This window comes from Cyphomyrmex costatus, unplaced genomic scaffold (genome assembly GCF_001594065.2).
Source record: "Cyphomyrmex costatus isolate MS0001 unplaced genomic scaffold, Ccosl1.0 scaffold75, whole genome shotgun sequence".
Classification (NCBI taxonomy): domain Eukaryota; kingdom Metazoa; phylum Arthropoda; class Insecta; order Hymenoptera; family Formicidae; genus Cyphomyrmex; species Cyphomyrmex costatus.
The window spans coordinates 3,032,805-3,050,575 of NW_017280322.1; the positions used below are offsets into that span (position 1 = coordinate 3,032,805).

The window sequence follows — 17,771 nt, forward strand, 5'->3', positions numbered from 1 at the left end:
TAATTAATACAAATAGAAAGGGCGATGTAAGAGTCAAGTAAAATTTCATTTAAAAATAATACAATATATATATTTAATTTCAAATTTTAAAAAATAATAGAATATAAATATAAAAATATATAAAAAATAGAATATCAAAAATTATACTTAAAAATGACATGATGGACATTGCGTAACAAGTTTTGGCTCTCGGATTGAGCCCTCCTCAGACATTAAAAACGGCGGATAAAATCATTCGTCAGAAGATCGGTCGTAGATACATTCTCTATTTTAATAATGCGAGTCTTCACAGAAAAATGACATTTTGGTTATACATGATTGAAAATAAATATATCTAAAAATTGAAAAGTCAATATAACAATATCTCTGAAATGATGGTAAAAAACTTTCCTTTTAAATGTTAAACAAATTGTGTCAAAATTTCTAAAAAAAAAACTCACCAAGAGAATCGAACGATAATAATGTTAATTTAGTGTGTCAGCATTACAAATATACGTTAAATATATATATTGTATTATTTTTAAATGAAATTTTACTTGACTCTTACATCGCCCTTTCTATTTGTATTTATTATTGTTATACTAAGAGTCCTTGAATATTTTCATCTTATTTGTTTAATAATAGCTTCAACAAAAACTACACTTAAGTTCTAAAGAGTTCTTTTGAAATACAGAATGCAAATGAATTTCCGCCTTATGGCAACTAATAAAGAAAGATTCAAAGATCTGTTTCTTACAATTACTTTATAGCACCAACCTGTTGTATAATCATTTAAAAATGTTTGTTTTATTATAAATATCAGCCTATAAATATTGAGCTAAAATTTCTCTGAAGAAAACATTAAGAGCTTGTGATATAACAATTTACAATTTACTTTATCTCATTTAAATCAGACTAAAGCTACAAAGAGAACATAGCAAAAGAATGGGTTAAATAAATCTGGGCATCAAGTTGAGATTGTTGGCATACCCTGCTTCAAGCGCTGATTTTGGAATTATGTGCAGAAGATGGAAGTGTCGCCACTTAGGCACAGCTGTAAACAGTCTTTCTTCTAAGGCATAATTGTGCGCTGATAGACATCCTCTCATCTGCAAGCAAAAATCATGCAGTTACAGAATACCTTGCACATAACAATTACCTACATAAATCAATCCTATATCATATTATTCCCAAGACTTCCTAGGTATGAAATAAGCTTTCTAACATGCTGGCAAACCAGGAGTTACCTCAATGTGTCTCAATTCAGTAAAGTATAACAGTAATATTATATCAATAGATATTATAATTTCTTTAACAATATAACTGTTGTATACAATATGTGTTGTATTACATTTATATTGTTGAGTATAAAATTATAATATTGATGTTACTATGACTTTGTGTGTACAAGAAGATATTTAAAAAAAAAAGAGCTTCTAAAACTTATCATGTATCAAGAAAAATAACTTTTATTAGATTTTAACGTGAGCAGCAGTTCGTTCTGATTTAATTAATGAAGCCAGACGAATAATCCCTGATTCTTTAGGAATCGTCGTAGGTAAGAAATCATTCTTGACAGCATGAGGCGCGGTGCCTTGAGGCCTGTCACTGATCACGATGCCACTCGGGTCGCATGGATTAAAGTTGCCTACCTCCCTTATCAGTAGCTTCTGCAGAAGATTCCGCTTGCTGCGACGGTGCGACGTGCATGGCTTGCGTCCCACCACAACGTACTCTGACTTTTCCGACGTAATATCAGAGAAACATTCATTGCAGCAGTCCGAAGTAGTATCGGAAGACGACGCGTCCGCCATTTTTAAATAACCTCGCTTGCACTCGTGTAACATCGAATACGCTCGCGTGGAGCGGTAGTGGTGTATACTTGAGTCTTGGTTGTATTGTACACTTGTCTCGGCGACGGAACGGAAGATGAAAAGGGTCGCCGCCGCGACGTGCGCGGTGCGCAGAGTCCTATTCTCCTCGTGCGATAAGTAGCGAGTCGAGACGCTGCCGACGCACACACGCGTGCACTACGTGCGTGCGTGCGTGCGTAATTTCGTCGTGGCGGTGATACGTCGTTGCTAAACCAGCTGAGTAGTGGAAGTGGACTGGTGGAGTAGTCTTCGTGCTCGTGTATGTTGTTTGACGCGCAATTTGATAGTGTTTCTATTATAGGAACACTATTTGACAGCTTATCGCGCCAACTATTTGCGCCCGCAATTTGCGAGCCTCCTTAATGATAAATGTAATAACGTGATAATTACGGTAATTTTCGTGTTTTAGCAATTTTTTTTCGATTTTCTTGTCAGAACTTTGTCATTTTCTGCGATCATAAACAACATTCGTTTATGTCCACTTTTAGTAAAAAAAAAAAATAATATTAATTCTTAATAAATTATTAAATTGAGAAATTGAGAAACATTAATTAATTGCAAATTAAAATGAATTTTTGTTAGAGTGTAATTCACTGTTTCTTTTCTTTTGTCAAATATAAGGATGCCTGATATTATTCTTGAGTGTAACATGAACTTTGACACAAATACAATTAAATTACATTTTACATTTGTAGAATTGCAGATTACGTATTTGGATATATAAAAGTCTTATCACTTTTTTGCAGAGAGAAAAGAATAAAAGTAGCTTCCTTATATACATATAATACAATAATATATTAAGCAGAATGACACTCACACATATATGCATTTTTGCTCTCAATTGCCCATCCTGTGTATAGTCTATTATATTCCCTACAATTGATTATTAATCAATATATATAAATATCAACTATAATCTTACAGGTTGCGTCTCCTTCTATCGATAGCTTCTCTACTCTGCCGGATCAAGAAATATCGGACTTTCAGACAGACTCGCGAGATTTGCAAGTGAAAGTAGACAATCCGCAGAAACATCTGGAAACTCTGGAGACATACATCACATTCCGTATAACGACTAGAGTACGGATTTATTATTACAAAATATGATTTCGATTTCTAATATAATATAATTAATAAAAATAATATAATATTAAATAAAATCCCTCAGACTACACGCAGTAAGAGATTGTGGACCTGAGTTATGAATGCCAAGAAAGCATGACATGTAATAAAGAGTACGATTGAAAAACAGTATGCAATTCAGTTCTCCAGAGCATTTCCCCACAATAATTTTAATGTTCAAATTATTATGAATTGAGCGAAACTAGTTTCAACTTTACAAAGTCTTCTTCAGTCGCAAAGATAATCAAAAAATATAGTGTCCTAATTTACAAATCCTTTCAGAATTCTGTAGTCATTTTTTGAATAAAATAATTTTCTTGATGGTAATATGTTAGTTAAATAAATTTATAAAAATTACACGGCAATGTATAGTAATTTATACTCTCTATTTTGATATTACATTCGTAAAATTATTTCCTGTTTCTAGTCTTAACACGGTAATTGTATATGAAATCAATTATTTTAAATATTTTGTGTTTAGATAGAAAAAGTATTTGTGGAAATAGTTAGAATAGTTTGTTTTTAGATAGAACTATCTGTAAGGAGAGATAATGAAGTAAAAGAATAACTACACTTAAGTTATATTTTACATTTGTAGTTTATTTGTATAAAACAGTCGGTTATATATTTTCTTATGGAAAGAAAAAAATGAAAGTAGCTTGTATTTATATATTATTTAACCTAATATGTTTAGAACAGAATTTTACACACATACATACATACATATACACATATATAAGAAATAATTCCAAATCTTATGTTTAGATATGAAAGACATCTGTGAAGATAATCAGCTTTAGAGATCACTTCTCTTGGAGTACTGTGTTATGTATATATGTCATGATTTATTAATAGTAAAACAAAATGGATATCACCTTAGATGATAAATTATCTGCATTTCAACAAATTAATCAGCAGAAGCTTGTGAAGATATTAGATACCATCCCAGGATCGAAGGATTTGATAATAGAACAGAAACTGATGAAAATATTGGACAGTTTCGTGGGAGTGACAGTATTGAAGTAAATGTTTTCATATTCTAATATGCATGTTATTTTCATTATCACAATTTAATGTTAATAATTGTGTATCATTTTACTTATTGTTAGACGATATGGAGTGGACAAGATTTATAAGTTAGAGGAAGGACTGAAGACATCAAACAGTCAACGTATATTTTTAGTATCTAACAACTTGATTGCGTGTAAAAGGGTGTTAGATCAAATACAATCTGAAATATCCCAAACTGGCAAACCACACGTCGAAGTGTGCCATCATTTGTTGGTCGTGCCGTTTGTTCCACCTGTTTTATACAATCTAGTCGAAGAGGAAGGTCAGCAAATTATAATATCATCGCCTGTTCTGTTTACTTTTATAACTGGATGGAAATCTAGTCAATAATCCAGCTAGATAAAAAATGTAAAAAATAATTAAAATATGTATTGTATTTTTAAGAGAACGCACTCTTAAATATGCAATAAATGTTTTAATTATTTTTTTTACATTTTTTTATTTAGCTCGATTATTGACCATATTTCCATATAGATTGCTTTACATAACACGAACGAAATTTTTCACTTTTATTTTTATGATCGAATCGTTTATTCAGGCTTGTTCGAGCTGCTTACGTTGCAGACGTTTTCCGTAGAATTTATAAAATTAGACGGAAACGTTTTATCCTTGGAAAATCCAATGTTCGTCGATCTCTACTATCATAAAGACACCAGTTCTCTGCGAGCATTAGCGCGCAGTCTGTGGTCGTTGCAGTTGATACTCGGCTCGCCGAGGCTCTCACTTTTTCTTGGCAAACACAGCCAACAAATGACCAAGTTGATGGAAATTATGGAGCAGAGTCTGGGCTCATCTAGTCTAGAAAACGAGGTCGGCGCTTTCATCGTGATGGACAGAAGTTTTGATTTGGCTACAACTCTTCTAACGCCCGTAACGTACGCGGGTTTATTGAATGAAATTGTGGACGTGAATGTCGGCATGGCGACATTGGAAAAATCACAAACCAGATTAGATCCGAATAAAGATCAAATTTACGGAGAAGTGAGAGATACACCTTGCAGTGACGCTTTCCCGATTTTACATAGGAAGGCCAAGTCACTCAAATGTATTTATTTTTATTATTTACTAATTATGTATCACACATGTTTCGCTTTTGATATTTTAACGACTTGTTAATATCAGCTGAACAGGAAGCGATACAGACGATGAAGTTGGCCGAAATGGAGAAATATGTGTCAACGAGATTGCAAATGACCAGAGACATGACCCGGCAATTGGCATTTCATATATCTGCGTGTCAGGCTATCGCGGACACGTTAGGCTCCGAGTTTCAGGTCTTGCAAAAGATGGAGAAACAGATGCTCGATTGCAAGGACCGAAAGGAATGCTTGAGCTACATTGAGAGAAATATAGGTGCTTTTTCTAACGTTAAAATTAATTAAATTAGGACTATATTTAATTGCGATTGATATTAGAAATTAATTACGATTAACATGTAAAATATTTTTTATTGTAGATGAGCATGAGTTTCGATGTTTACGTCTTCTCTGCCTATTGTCTATCACTACTGACGGTATCACGCAAAACGAGCTTCAAGATATCCAAAAAATGCATCTTCATACCCATGGTTATCAGCATATCCCGCTGTTTTACAAGCTGCACACAACTGGCTTGTTGAAGTACAGGAACGAATTTATTTTACATAAACTGCCGAACTGGAACAGCGAGTGGAATAGCAATGCGCAAAAATTGAAGATGTTACCTGGTTCTTCAAAACGATCCGATCAGAACGGTCGTACCTGTCCTAGCTATGTGTTCAATAACGTTTACATACCCGCAATAGTTTGTATTTTATTTGCATTCTTTTTCCATATTATTAATTAAGCAACGTATAACTATGTAATATGAATACAATATCGTTTAATATATTACAGGCACAAATATTAAACATTGTATTGAATCAGGAGAAGGATCCTCGCAGCTTCGAGGATCTGACAAATCTACCAAATTGCATTGTAAATGGTCATCGAGGCACATTATCGCCAAAAATGGTCGTGATCTGCATAATAGGAGGCATTACTTGCGCAGAAATAGCGGCTTGCCGGCTCATAGAAAAGTCTACAGGGATACGCCTCGTTCTTACATCCGACACTATTCTAACGGGTAACAAACTCATCCAGCGGATACAAAAGATATGAAGACTCGTGGTATCTGTCAGGAATGTAAATGTTTTTTTTCGCGTAATAAATAAATCAAAATTATACATATTTGTTTTATATAAATTATATATAATACTTTTTTGTGACAATTGTGAGAAAAAAATTGTTTGAATAATTCTGCAATATATTAACGGAATATAATTGTTTATATATAATGTCATCGATATTTATGTATTGATAAAACGTTACAATGATGTTTGATACCTCAAGTTTTATTTCACACCATTTTGATATCGATATTATCATATACTTAATAATTTCGATTTTCTTCCCTGTTACGATCACGATCGCGATCGCGATCACGTCTCTGCCGGCCCCAATCCTGTCCTTGGCGATTATAATTCTGACGATCGCGGAAATTGCCTTGATTCCCTCTCGAAAAGAAGTTACCTGCAAGAATTTATATTTATTATAAACTGAATTATGCTAAAGATTAATTTTTATGCTGCATTATGAAATAAATATGTAAAATACATATGTAGTATATAATTCCGTTAAAATATTGTTTGATTAAACTTCCAAAAATTAATATGCATATTAATATATCTATTTTTTTTATTATAGTGATGTATTTTAAATTATTTTAATTAAATACTTTTTAAAGTATTTCTGTCAATAAAAACTTAAAATATAAAAAATTAAAAAAAATTAAATATGATTGAATCTTTTCTTTTTCTTTCCCTATCTCTCTTTCCGTTTATATTATCATAAAAGATCAATATTTTTATAACTTTGTACTTTTTATTATATTTGTAATTTATACAGTCAGAATTGGAGTCAAGTCAAATCAAGTCAGATCAGATCAAATCAGGCACTGATCAGACAAAATCAGGTTTGAGAAAAAAACGTTAAAAATGACAAAATATAAATATATAAAAAATAAAAGTAACAATTTATTCAAATAGAATATTGATATTAGAATGAATATTTCAATATTAATTTTTATAAAAATTAAACAATTTTGATAATAATCAAGTCATTCTCACTAATCAAGTTGATATTATGATATATCAAAAAGAAGATCGTGATGGTAAGACCATGATAAAGATCATCAAAAATATTTAATTCGTTGTATGTACCTTGCTTCATTTCGAAGATACGTTCGTTCGAATCTACAAAGTTGTTGACTTTATCCGTCAATTGCAGAGCCAACGATTGAAGGCGGCTCGGTTCGCTTCGGTGCATAACTACAGTTCCAGTTGGATCGTCCAACGATGCCTAGGTTTATAAAAGAAGAATATATGAATTATGTAGAATTACGTAAATCAGTATGTGCAACATAAAGATATCTCTGCATAATACCATGAGCTCTTCGTTAATGATCATTTTACTGATTATTGAATGGACTATGGGTCGTTTTAATTGAAACATGTCAGCGAGCTTTGGCATTGAAATCGAATCGTACACATGCGAGTACGTAAACAGATAAGTCCTCAATGCTTCTTCCTTGATTAATCGTGTTAACATAGCTCGCACTTTGTCCGCTTGATGGAAAAGATCCCACACCTATTTTGATAAAAGTAATCATTAGCTCGTATTTCCAATTTAAAGAAAATTATTAATGGAAATCTGAAATACCTTTGCATTCATCTTTTCATTTATAATATAATTGTTGCAAGCGGACCAATTTCCGTTACGCATTGCTTTGGCAGCAGCAACGACATGCTCTCTCATGGATTCTGGAGGTCCGACCAATGACTGACGTTCGCTGGATCGCAGTTGTTGATAAAAAGTTTTCGAGATCATTCTTCGTCTCGCGTCGAACTCATGTGCTACAATTGAATAATTTACCGCATATAATAAACTCCACGTGTGTGTGTGTGTGTGTGTGAGAGAGAGAGAGAGAGAGAGAGAGAGGGAGAGAGAGAGGTAAAATAAGAAGCTCTATTTTTGATCAGAACGGTTTTTGGTATCTGATAATGTTTATATATATATTAGGTCGTCTGAAAAGTCCGTGCGGAATATTCCATTCTCAATAGAATTTTGCTTGAGAATTTCGCATGGACTTTCCGGACGACCCAATGTGTGAATGTGTGTGTGTATTATTCATATGCAACTGTAAATATATATATAATATAAAAAAATATTAAACACAGACAACATACATACCAGCCATGTATGGAATTTCGATGAGCATTGCTGAAACAAGATATACGCATTCCAGAAGTTCCAGATTAATGTGCATATGGAAAGGCATTTGCCTCTGCTTTTCGATCTTCTCCTGTTCTTTACTACGTTCGTGTTGTCGTTGTGGCAGCAGACCTTGCGCCAAAAGTTCTTTCACTTTGCCTGTCACCATCAAATCCACCAGGCAGTTGTGAGCATCTTTGATATTTGCATGACGGAATGCACATAATCCTAAATGGGCTATTGTGCGATTGTATAAAATCTAAAAAAAAAAAGCAATAATTATTTTTATACATTTCATGCCCGTTTCTATTAATATATTAACTTTAATCTTGGTTTAACTTTTTATCTTCTTCTAGTTTTAAGAATTAGAAAAAGATAAAAAATAAACCAAGATTAAAATTAATCTACAATGACAGAATGAGTAACTATTAATAAGACAAGGGTATAAAACATATTCAAACCTGTGTGGCTGGATCAGAATGTTGAATGGTTTCTTGGAGATGCGACATCAGGATTAAATCACGAGCTTGGAACCAGTTATCATGGAGGGCATGATGATAAATGTGCGAAAGAATCGCACGAGTTCTTAGTCGATCAGTGTTATCATGAGCATAAACGTATTTGCATAACTTTTCCATAACTTGCACGGATGTGATTACATCTGCTCCTAATTCACCCTAATTCAATATAATTTTGACAATTTAATAAACTAGAAAAGTTTCGTGCGTCTGTAAATACTTCGAAAAATTACCTCCTTTTGTTTTAGAACATTTGAATCAAATTTGTAATATAAGTGCTCAATTTTACGAAGGTACACGCGACAAAGCTCGGATACAGTTCCTTGTCTTTCCAAATATTCCTGCACTTTGTCAATTATGGCAGCAACTTGTTTCTCATCTTTCAACCTGCAACAAGTGTAGACAATATTAAGGGGGGCTGCGCAGAATAAAAGGAACAGGGAACAGAGAACAGAGAATAAGAATTTCAACCTATCAAAAATCATGTACTATGGAATACACAACTGTTTATTCCACAGTACGATTTCCACAGTATGATTTCTGATAGGTTGAAATTCTTATTCTCTGTTCTCTATTCCCTGTTCCTTTTATTCTGCGTAGCCCTAAGACCCTGAATACCGGCGACGGCCATGTTGGAATTGTGACGTCATAGACGAGAAAAACACATTAATTTTTCTTGCGTCCCATTTTTTAATAAAAACAATTTGGATAAATTTAAAAGGCGAGATCGCACAAAAACACTTGTAAAAATTGCCGGAAACTGTCCTTTCCTCTTCTGATAGTCAGTAAATGGTCGTAAAAGACACGTAAAGTGAGCCTATTTTCGAGCAGAATCACACAATTTAACAGCTGATGAAACGAGTGAAATATACGCTTTTACGTATAAAATTTCGCGATAACTGCAGTTTCCGGCAATTTTTAGGACTTTCACGAGTACGAGGGAAGTCACATTTTCACAAATAAGCAAATATTGACGAAATGGCACGCAAGAAAAATTTTGTCGTCAAAACATCACTTTTTCTCGCCTATTAGTTCAAACTTTTACCATGGCGAGGCGCTATACACACACACAAGCATGAACCCATGTCTGTGCGCTCCCCTTCTACCCGAAAATGAGCACACGGACATGAGCTTGCAATTGTGTGTATAACCAGTAACGTACTACCAGTTTTGCTAGCCACCGACTAATTCGGTGTCGCTACTCATCAACACGGAGTTCTTGGCTGAGTATTCAGGAGCCTTAATAGTAAATATATTGCATAATTTCTCTCAAAAGATATTACCTTTCCACATATTCATTACTGTGTGGATCGCATTCCTTTAGCAACTTTGTAAATTCCTCATCAAGACGTTCGACCAGCGTTAATACACAACCATGTATTTTGAATGGCATTGTTTCAAATTCCTCCATTTCTTCAGCTATTGTTTCTGCTATTACCATATCAGAACTGCTCAACAGCATATCCAACATCTCGGTAATGCGCTCAAGTATTCTGTAAAAAATGTTATCTATTTAATACTTGCTTACTTTAAATCTTTTATCTTAAGGTTTATAAATTATATACACAAAATATATACATATATTTCACGTAAAAATACGTACTTGGACCAATATTCTGGCTTCATAGCATCAGAAACCTTTGGATTGTAATCAAATATGGAAGACACGATGGAGAATTTGATCTTCACGGCTACAGCTGAGCCAAGATTATGTGCATCTGCTATCAGCTGCAATTCATGCAAGAGTTCTATTTGTTCGCGTCTGTCTGTACGTTTTTTACCGCGAGCTGCAATTATCTCAGAAAGCTTCTTTAACACCGCGCCGATATTAATTTCTGCATCCTTGGCAAACATCTTTGGCTTTTCAGAGGGAATAGCTACGCCGCCCTTGACGGTTTCCCATTCTCCTTCGCCATCATCTTCGTCGCGTTTCTTTTTTCGCTCCTTTTCCTTGCGTTCTTTACGTTGTTCCTTCCTCTTCGCTTTATCCTCATCCTCTTCTTGAGTTGTAGCTCTGTATAAAAAAGATCATGGTGTCATATACAATTTAGGTGTATAAATAAGTTTCCGCCGTTTGACAAAAGATGGCGCCACCAGCATGTTAACCAACAACATAACCTTGAAATATTAGCGATTTTGTATCAGCATCATATATCTTTTTTCGTGTGAAAATGTCGAGTTTTAAGTCGAATAAGCGTCATTTGCGGGAGCTTTTGATTTACTTTTTTAATTTGAAGAAATCTGCAGCTGAGGCGCACCGATTGCTTGTAGAAGCATATGGTGAGGCTGCTTCAAGTGAGAGAAGTTGTCGTGAGTGGTTTCAAAAGTTTAAGAACGGTGAATTTGACGTCGAAGACAAAGAACGTAGTTTCGACGTCTTTTGTTTTTTTGACGGAATCCAGAAATTACCAGAAAGATGGGAAAAAGTAGTGGCTAGCGATGGACAATACTTTGTCGAATAAAACATTAGGTACCATTCTTTCACAATAAATGCCCAATTTTTGATGGAAAAACGACGGAAACTTATTTATACTCCTAATAATGTATGAATAAATTTTACCTATTATTTAAGTAGAAAATATTTTTATCGAGAATTTTATTATATAGATTAAAAGAACGTACTTTTTGATGAAACGCTCACGAATATTTTGATATTGACCTTCGTCATCACTACTTGTGCTCTCACTGTCTGAATCACTGCCCCAATCAGATTCACTTTCACTACCGTCTTCACCATCGGTTGCGATCTTCTGTAATACAAGAAAATATATTTCAATTATTTTAATCAACTTCTGGTATTTTTTTAAAGCCTTCAATATACGATGCAATTTCTTCTGTTGTTCGTGATTTAACAAATTACTAGAACAAATTACACACAAACGCCGAATTTTTAGTTTACTAAATTATAAGCAAGGAATAAATGCATCATATATTGTAGACTTTAGAGTCATGTATCATAAAAAACCTTGAACTTGGACACATCAGGTTCACTTGCTTCCGATCCTGCCTTTTTAAAAGCTACAGCACTGTCATCTTCCTCTTCAGACTCTAGAACCTCCTCGGCTAAAACAGAATAATTGATTTTTTTATCTCGAAAAGATTTAAACTGAAACATGCATTTCAGATGTTTCTTGTAGTAATTAAACCTTTCTCTTCTTCTTCGTCGTCGTCTTGATCAGGATTTTCTCTAAATTTACCAATGTCCTCTTCAAAATCCTTATTATACTTTCGTAATTTCTGACGCAATGTTGAAAGTGACTTAGAGTTGTTTTTAGACATATTCTTGCGCCCGTCGCGGTCTTCCCATACCTCATTAATAAAATCCTCCATTTCTACTAAACATCTAACATAAAATCTTGGCGTTTGTCCAAGTTCCTCCTTGGCGATTACAGGTAAAGCTTTTTGATAAGCTCGCATCAAATCCTCGAAACCTAGAATTATGAAAGCAAATACTTGTTATACTAAAAGCATTTAATCACCAATCATTATATCAATATATTTATAAAGAAACACATGTAACAAATAATATTTATGCTTAATTCTTGATAATGTAATTTTCAATTGTATAAAACATAAAAGATTTATGAGATTGAAACTTACTGGTTAACATGCTGCTCATGTCCTTAATCTTCTTGTAATTCCTAATAAGCTTTATAAGATTCGCAATTTCTTCATATCGCTTCTCCTTTGTAGAGCGTACAACACGCTTTGTCTCTTCCTCATCATCACTAAACTGTAAAGAGATACTTTGAGTTATTCAAATGATAGGTTGATATTGCAAAAGAAAATTATTAACAAAGAGTGCTTTCCATTTAATGACTTTAATTGACACAAAACATTTTATTTTTCTTGGCACATCATGAGTTAACAAAGGCTGAGATTAGCAGAGAAATCAGCTTACAACTGTCGTAAAATTCTTTAACATGATTGTTTATACATCTAGATTCTGTGAGAAACTAAGGGACAAAAACAATATATTCAAGAATTTTACAACAATTGCAAAACTGGTTTCTCTGTTGAATATATCGAAAGGCGACACTTGTGTCGATTTGTGTCGTTAAATAAAAACCATCTAAAAATATAATGAAAATGTTTATCGATGATGATACTTACAGTAAAAGCTGTCGCAGGTGCTCTTTGAACCTGCTCCTCCTCAGATGCGCTATCAGACTCAGAATCTGAGCCAGTTGCGAAGAAACGACTCATGGTTGCTCTGCAACGATCAGGCAAAATGTAATAAACGGTATGTGTCACTCATTAATTACACTTCAAAATGCTGCACCCTCGAGTTTAACATTTTACACAACAAATGTACATAAACACACAGTTATAAACTGATGTAAACATGGAATATGCAAGAAACGAGCTTAACAACGTTATACGTTTAAAATATCTTGAGTAAAACGTAAACGTGGCAGACGGCGATCTAATAATTTTAGGACTCCAAAGCGAGAGACCGCGTGTTTTATGTATGCTCCCTAAACTTCAATATGGAGCAAAGCGCAACAGATTTTTTTAAATAAAAGAGAGCAGCTTCAAGAGATGCGTGCAGAATAAACTTGAATGATACGAAACACGGCCAACGAATAAAATTTTACATTACCTATTCTTTTTCTTGTAAAAGCAAGCAGGTTTTAAGGTTATACACCATACGCGTAGGAAGCGGCGGCATGCGGCGACAATGAAAAGTAGATCACGTGACTTCTTTAGAAATACCGACGAAACATATCACACAGAACAATCGGTCTTACAGAAATTGACGCAAGATTATTACTTTTTTAATTAGCGCATAATGCACATTTTGATAATACGTTATTAAATATGTAATTTTTTTATTATATTATATAATACTGCATAAACACGTACTCATACTTTTAATGCTATAATGTCTTATATCTTGCCGAAAAATTACAATTTTCTCTTTGCATTTATCATTTATCTATTGATAATCAAACTCAGATGATAACATCAAAATTATAGTTTAAATAAAAATCGGGTATTCGATTTTCGGTGATGACTTTTTTATGATTCAATCAATATATAATATTATTTGGGATTAATTATCCTATGTAGATAACAATGGAAAAGTCAAATTACGAAAAAAGTGTATTAGTATAATGTATACAGAGTATAATTCTAAAGTTGCAACTTGATAAAAAAAAATACTTTTTTAAAAAGTTCAGTATTTTTGAAAACCAGTACAAACTTTATACACCTACAAAATGCTGTTTAAAAAAATTTCTTGCAATTTTTTTGACTGAATTATGCGAAATTGAAATTCAACTAGCATTGCTAAACAATCACAATAGTATCATGAAATTTGAAAAAATTAATGCAAAAATTTTTTATTTCTTCCATTTTGTAGAATAAAATTTAAAAACAATCAAGCATGTTAAAGTACAAATTTCGAGCTTCAAAATGCATTTTTAATTTTTTACGATGGCATTTTATTAAATTTTAACGTTAATTACGTAAGCTATGCAAATTTATAGCTTCAATGTCGCGTATTGACAAGAAAATTTTTGAGAAAGAATTTTGTAGGTAAAGCTCTCTGTACTGTTTTATAAAAGTATAAGTTGAACCTTTAAACAAATTTTTTAGCAATCTACACATAAATTGTACTGTACGCATAAATTTTAAGAGACACAACAATATATGTGATTTACGTTAAGGTATAAAACTAAAGATAAAGATTTTTTGAAAAACGATCAAAAGTCTGCTGAAGTACAAGCTGATACCATTAAACAAACATGAAACGTTTTGAAATGGCGAAACAATATGCATTTTCTTAAAATCATATAAAAATAGTGATTGCATCCAAGCGCAGTCATAATTTTTGTTGTATTTATGAAAAAGTAATTATACGTTTAATATATACCATTTCAACGCTTCAGTTTATTAAATGGCATCAACAAGGTAGCGCTGCATAATAATATGTGTTAAATTCTATCAAAACATATTTTTTCACTATTCGCTAATAAATGCAGAGAAAATTTCTCGTTTCTTTGGCTATACTATAAAGTTAAATTAAATAAACTGCGCATATATTACAAGTTTGATTTGTGTCTGTCAAATGATGTATGTACAAAATCATTTACGTGGTATTCACAGTTATTTAGCGATGTGATAACATAATAATAAACAAATAATGTTGCCAAACAAAGAAAAATGGATAACAGTAAGAGAAACTATATTGTGTCCTTACAGCTGCGGTTTAAATATAAAGATTCTCATTATTGAATGTTACTTTTATTAGAAAGGCTACAACGTGTGAATATTTTAAAAAATGGATTCATCTCATTCAGTACATCCACAATCCTTTGCAGTACCAGGTATTTTAGTTGTTTAATTAGTTTATTTAATTTCTGTTCATTACTTAATTTTTGTTAAAGAAGATAGAATAAAGGATATTTAAAGAAAGAATTCATTAAAGTGTTCGAAAGATGAAATATCATACATATCTCTCTCTTTAGACCTTATATAATTATAATATAATATACATTTTCAAAAATTAAATTAATTTTTTACGAATTTAATTAATTGACGGAATTCTGCTAATTTTCTTAAATGTATAAAATATTTTATACACATATTTAGCACAACAATTTAATACTTATAATTTACATTTTAAAAACAAATATTACATTGTGTCATATGTTATTATTTATTAAAAACATTTGTTAATACTTTCGTTTATTAAACTTTTGTTTATTACTTTCTAATTATTAGAATCCGCACGTGTAATTCATACTGAGTTAGACTTGTATGTAGACTTTCATAAAAATGTTCTTAAAGGAACAGCGATTTTGACTATAGAAAGAAAAAATTCAATTGTGGAAATAGTAAGTAGATATTTTGTTTAATATTGAGCAAAGTTCTGATTTATTATTAATATGTGATATCGCTTTAATTAGATTTTAGATAATTATAAACTTTTCATTAAAAAAGTAAAAAATTTTGATACGGAAGAAGAATTAAATTATAAATTCCAACATCAAGGACATTTTACTGGGGGATTGCTTGCTATACAGTTACCAGAAATTAAAAATGATGATTTTGTGTTGAAGAAAACTCAGTGAATATGAAACATTAAAAAAAATGCAATTATTAAATATTATTGATGCAAGAATCGAGTATATTATTAATAATACGTTACTTTCAGATATAAAATTCAAATTGATTATGAAACAAATAAGTTATCACCTGCGTTATATTGGCTGTCACCTGCACAAACTGCCAGTGGTACACATCCCTTTCTATTGTCTAATAACAAGGTAAACTGATTAAGTAAAATTATTCAACACCAACATATATGTATAACAATTTTTATTGTTTTAGTTCATATTTGCTAGATCAGTATTTCCCTGCCAAGATACACCATCTGTCAAATTTACGTACAGTGCTACGGTAAAAATTTAAATGTAGATAGTACTATTTATGTGTTTGCATTTTACACATTTATATAAAAACGGTGACACGATTGATTATTATATTAACATTATTTTGATAAAAGTAATAAAAATTTACGAAGAAAGTAAAATGTATTTGTGAAAAAAATTAAATGTATAATGATAAACATAATAATGTTTATTCTTTATAAATTGCTTTAATTAATCTAAAATAAAGGTTCATTTAATTTTTATTTATGTGCATTTCATATTTTTTAGATTACAGTGCCAAAAGATTTTACAGTTCTAATGCCCGCACTTTTAAGTGAATCTATATATTCGACGTTTAATCGATATAAATTCCTTCAAACGCATCCTGTAGCATCTTACGCGGTAATTATTGCTGTGGGTTCACTACAGAAAAGACGTATTAATTCTCAAACCAATGTGTTTGCCGAAAACAGGTTTATTAATGAAGCTGTCAAAACGTTTCATACAGATATAATTGAAAACATGCTGAAGATTGCTGAACATTTTTGTGGACCTTACTGTTGGGGTAAGATATCAATCAAATTATTTATTTTTATTATTTATATTTATACATAGAGAAAACTTTATTATTTTGTAAATATTATCAATTCTCTTTTTTATTATTATTATTATTATTTTATTAAAAATGTAATATCTTTAGAAAGATACGATATATGTGTACTTCCACCATGTCTCGGCTCATTCGAAATAGAATGTCCATCCGTAGCATTTATTTCACCAGTTCTACTTAATGGAGATGCTTCTAGTGTCAGTTTACTCGCTTTAAGTATCACACAGAGCTGGGCAGGACATTCAGTTACGTGTGCAAATTATAATGATTTTTGGCTAAATAAAAGTTTCAGCATGTTTATTTGTAGGAAGATCATTTCCCAAATATTGCCGCTTGACAAAATGCAGATATTTTACAGAAAATTATTATGTGGGGGTCTGAATAAGATGGTAGAGTATTAATTTTGTTTATTTTGATTAAGACAAATGGAATAATTATTAATATATTGAATATAATGCCAAATTTCAATATTTTTACATTACGTGTACATAGTAAACACGTATACACATTTCTGCTACATTATTTTTTTAAATCATATTATAGATACTAGGAGCGATACTAAAGCGAGAAGTAAATAATACTAACTCGGTAGACATCGAATTAAATCCGTTAATACCCAATTTGTTGCAAGCGTTACCTATAAACTACATTAAATATATACCTTACGATTTAGGATGTGAACTTTTAAATACCCTAGAAAATAAATTAGGATCCTCAGCATTCGAAGCATTTTTTAAATTTTATTTTCATCATTTCGCATTTAAAAGTATAACGACGGATGATTGGAAAAGTTTGTTGTTTAAATCCTTTCCTGAGAATAAAAAAGAGGTAACACATTCTATATATACAAATAAACTAGAATAGAATTAGAATAGTGTTAATATTTTAAATAGTATTTATACTCTCTTTCTCTCTCTCTCTCTCTCTCT

General features: G+C 31.9%; 4 protein-coding genes across 4 annotated transcripts in view; 3 read left to right on the forward strand and 1 right to left on the reverse strand.

Moving 5' to 3' along the window:
* LOC108780854 (sorting nexin-30) overlaps positions 1–2,960 on the forward strand; it is a 10,768-nt gene extending 7,808 nt beyond the window's left edge. Inside the window, exon 2 of the mRNA XM_018548668.1 lies at positions 2,778–2,960. Coding sequence (XP_018404170.1) covers positions 2,778–2,960 — 183 coding nt within the window. The remainder of the gene's footprint in view (positions 1–2,777) is intronic.
* Positions 1,862–6,454, forward strand: Vps33B (vacuolar protein sorting 33B). Its single transcript, XM_018548879.1, has 7 exons — positions 1,862–2,244; positions 3,741–3,997; positions 4,085–4,308; positions 4,585–5,091; positions 5,169–5,399; positions 5,503–5,828; positions 5,921–6,454. Exons 2-7 carry the CDS (start codon positions 3,840–3,842, stop codon positions 6,182–6,184), a joined length of 1,710 nt encoding a protein of 569 aa, XP_018404381.1. The 5' UTR covers positions 1,862–2,244; positions 3,741–3,839; the 3' UTR covers positions 6,185–6,454.
* Position 6,455: 1 nt separating this feature from the next.
* On the reverse strand, positions 6,456–13,520 carry eIF3c (eukaryotic translation initiation factor 3 subunit C). Its single transcript, XM_018548878.1, has 15 exons — positions 13,457–13,520; positions 12,967–13,066; positions 12,454–12,586; positions 12,000–12,284; positions 11,819–11,916; positions 11,476–11,603; positions 10,457–10,867; positions 10,137–10,346; positions 9,087–9,240; positions 8,797–9,012; positions 8,315–8,594; positions 7,784–7,977; positions 7,508–7,711; positions 7,285–7,423; positions 6,456–6,595 (listed from the first exon to the last, which is right to left on the reverse strand). Exons 2-15 carry the CDS (start codon positions 13,057–13,059, stop codon positions 6,456–6,458), a joined length of 2,685 nt encoding a protein of 894 aa, XP_018404380.1. The 5' UTR covers positions 13,060–13,066; positions 13,457–13,520.
* Positions 13,521–15,139: 1,619 nt separating this feature from the next.
* LOC108780855 (leukotriene A-4 hydrolase) lies at positions 15,140–17,420 on the forward strand. The gene is made up of 6 exons (XM_018548669.1): positions 15,140–15,185; positions 15,853–15,928; positions 16,016–16,127; positions 16,192–16,260; positions 16,521–16,797; positions 17,386–17,420. The coding sequence occupies exons 1-6, from the start codon at positions 15,140–15,142 to the stop codon at positions 17,418–17,420; spliced, it is 615 nt and encodes a 204-aa protein (XP_018404171.1).
* The last annotated feature ends 351 nt before the right edge of the window (positions 17,421–17,771 follow it).